Source organism: Otolemur garnettii, unplaced genomic scaffold, assembly GCF_000181295.1.
Source record: "Otolemur garnettii isolate 467f Iridium unplaced genomic scaffold, OtoGar3 scaffold00047, whole genome shotgun sequence".
NCBI lineage: Eukaryota > Metazoa > Chordata > Mammalia > Primates > Galagidae > Otolemur > Otolemur garnettii.
The window spans coordinates 1,040,779-1,041,671 of NW_003852442.1; the positions used below are offsets into that span (position 1 = coordinate 1,040,779).

An 893-nucleotide genomic window follows, 5' to 3' on the forward strand; every position below is an offset into this window, starting at 1 on the left:
CCTGCTGGCTTTCCCAGGCACCTCCCTGGGAAAATCAACAAAGCCCCCTCCGGGTCTGATTTGGAGGGACCCACATGAATGCAGGAAGCATGTCGGGTCCCAGAGCTCCTGGTTATGGAGGCCAGAGGCTGAGCTTAGCTGGCACCTCATCCCAGGAACACTGACCCTGCCTTCCACCCCAGATCAAACGGTGACAAGGTTTGATCTTTACAAGACACCAGAGAGCCCGAGTCTTGTTTGCTGTTTTTATTGCTCTGTGACCACCTGCCACCTTCTGCTGACATTCAGGCTTGGCTCATCCAATATGAGACTATCAGGTGGTTAAACGATGAATCATGGATTACTAGGCAAATTCATTTCCGCTTCCTGATGGATGAATAGATTTGGGGAACATTTGGGACAGGTATGTGCCCCCAGAACCAGACATGGAGAAAACCTATAAAGAACTCCAAGATGCTGAGTTCTGTCCTAGAAAGGGGCTTGAGCAGTGCCCCTACAGCCAGTGACTTCTTCCTGGGAGCTGCTGGGTCCTCCAGGACGGTAGAACTGTCAATTGGCTCCCACAACATCAGTGGCCAGGTGGGCCACGCTGGGGTTGAGACAGGCCACACTGACCTGTCTTGAAGCATCTCCAGGGTCTTGCTCTGAGCTGGACATGAGCTCTGGGGGTCACATTGCTCTTCCCAGCTGTTTCCAAGGCTTAGCAGAAAGTGAAGGGGTGCTCTCGAAAACCGGCTAAAAAGGAAACAAAGAAAGAGCGAACAGAGCTGCTTGTAGGAGCAGAGACCAGGTCAGAAATCCGTAACCCTCCTCCCCAAGATGCCAATGGCTGCTGACATTGAACTCCTAACTCACTGCCTCATCTTACTTGCTTCCTACGCATTCCTCCCCAG

The 893-nt window shown here is 52.3% G+C and overlaps 1 protein-coding gene across 1 annotated transcript in view; it reads right to left on the minus strand.

Moving 5' to 3' along the window:
* Positions 1-700: 700 nt before the first annotated feature.
* The window catches only part of WFDC1 (WAP four-disulfide core domain 1), a 25,865-nt gene continuing 25,672 nt past the window's right edge, over positions 701-893 (minus strand). Inside the window, exon 6 of the mRNA XM_003791410.3 lies at positions 701-735. Coding sequence (XP_003791458.2) covers positions 701-735 — 35 coding nt within the window. The remainder of the gene's footprint in view (positions 736-893) is intronic.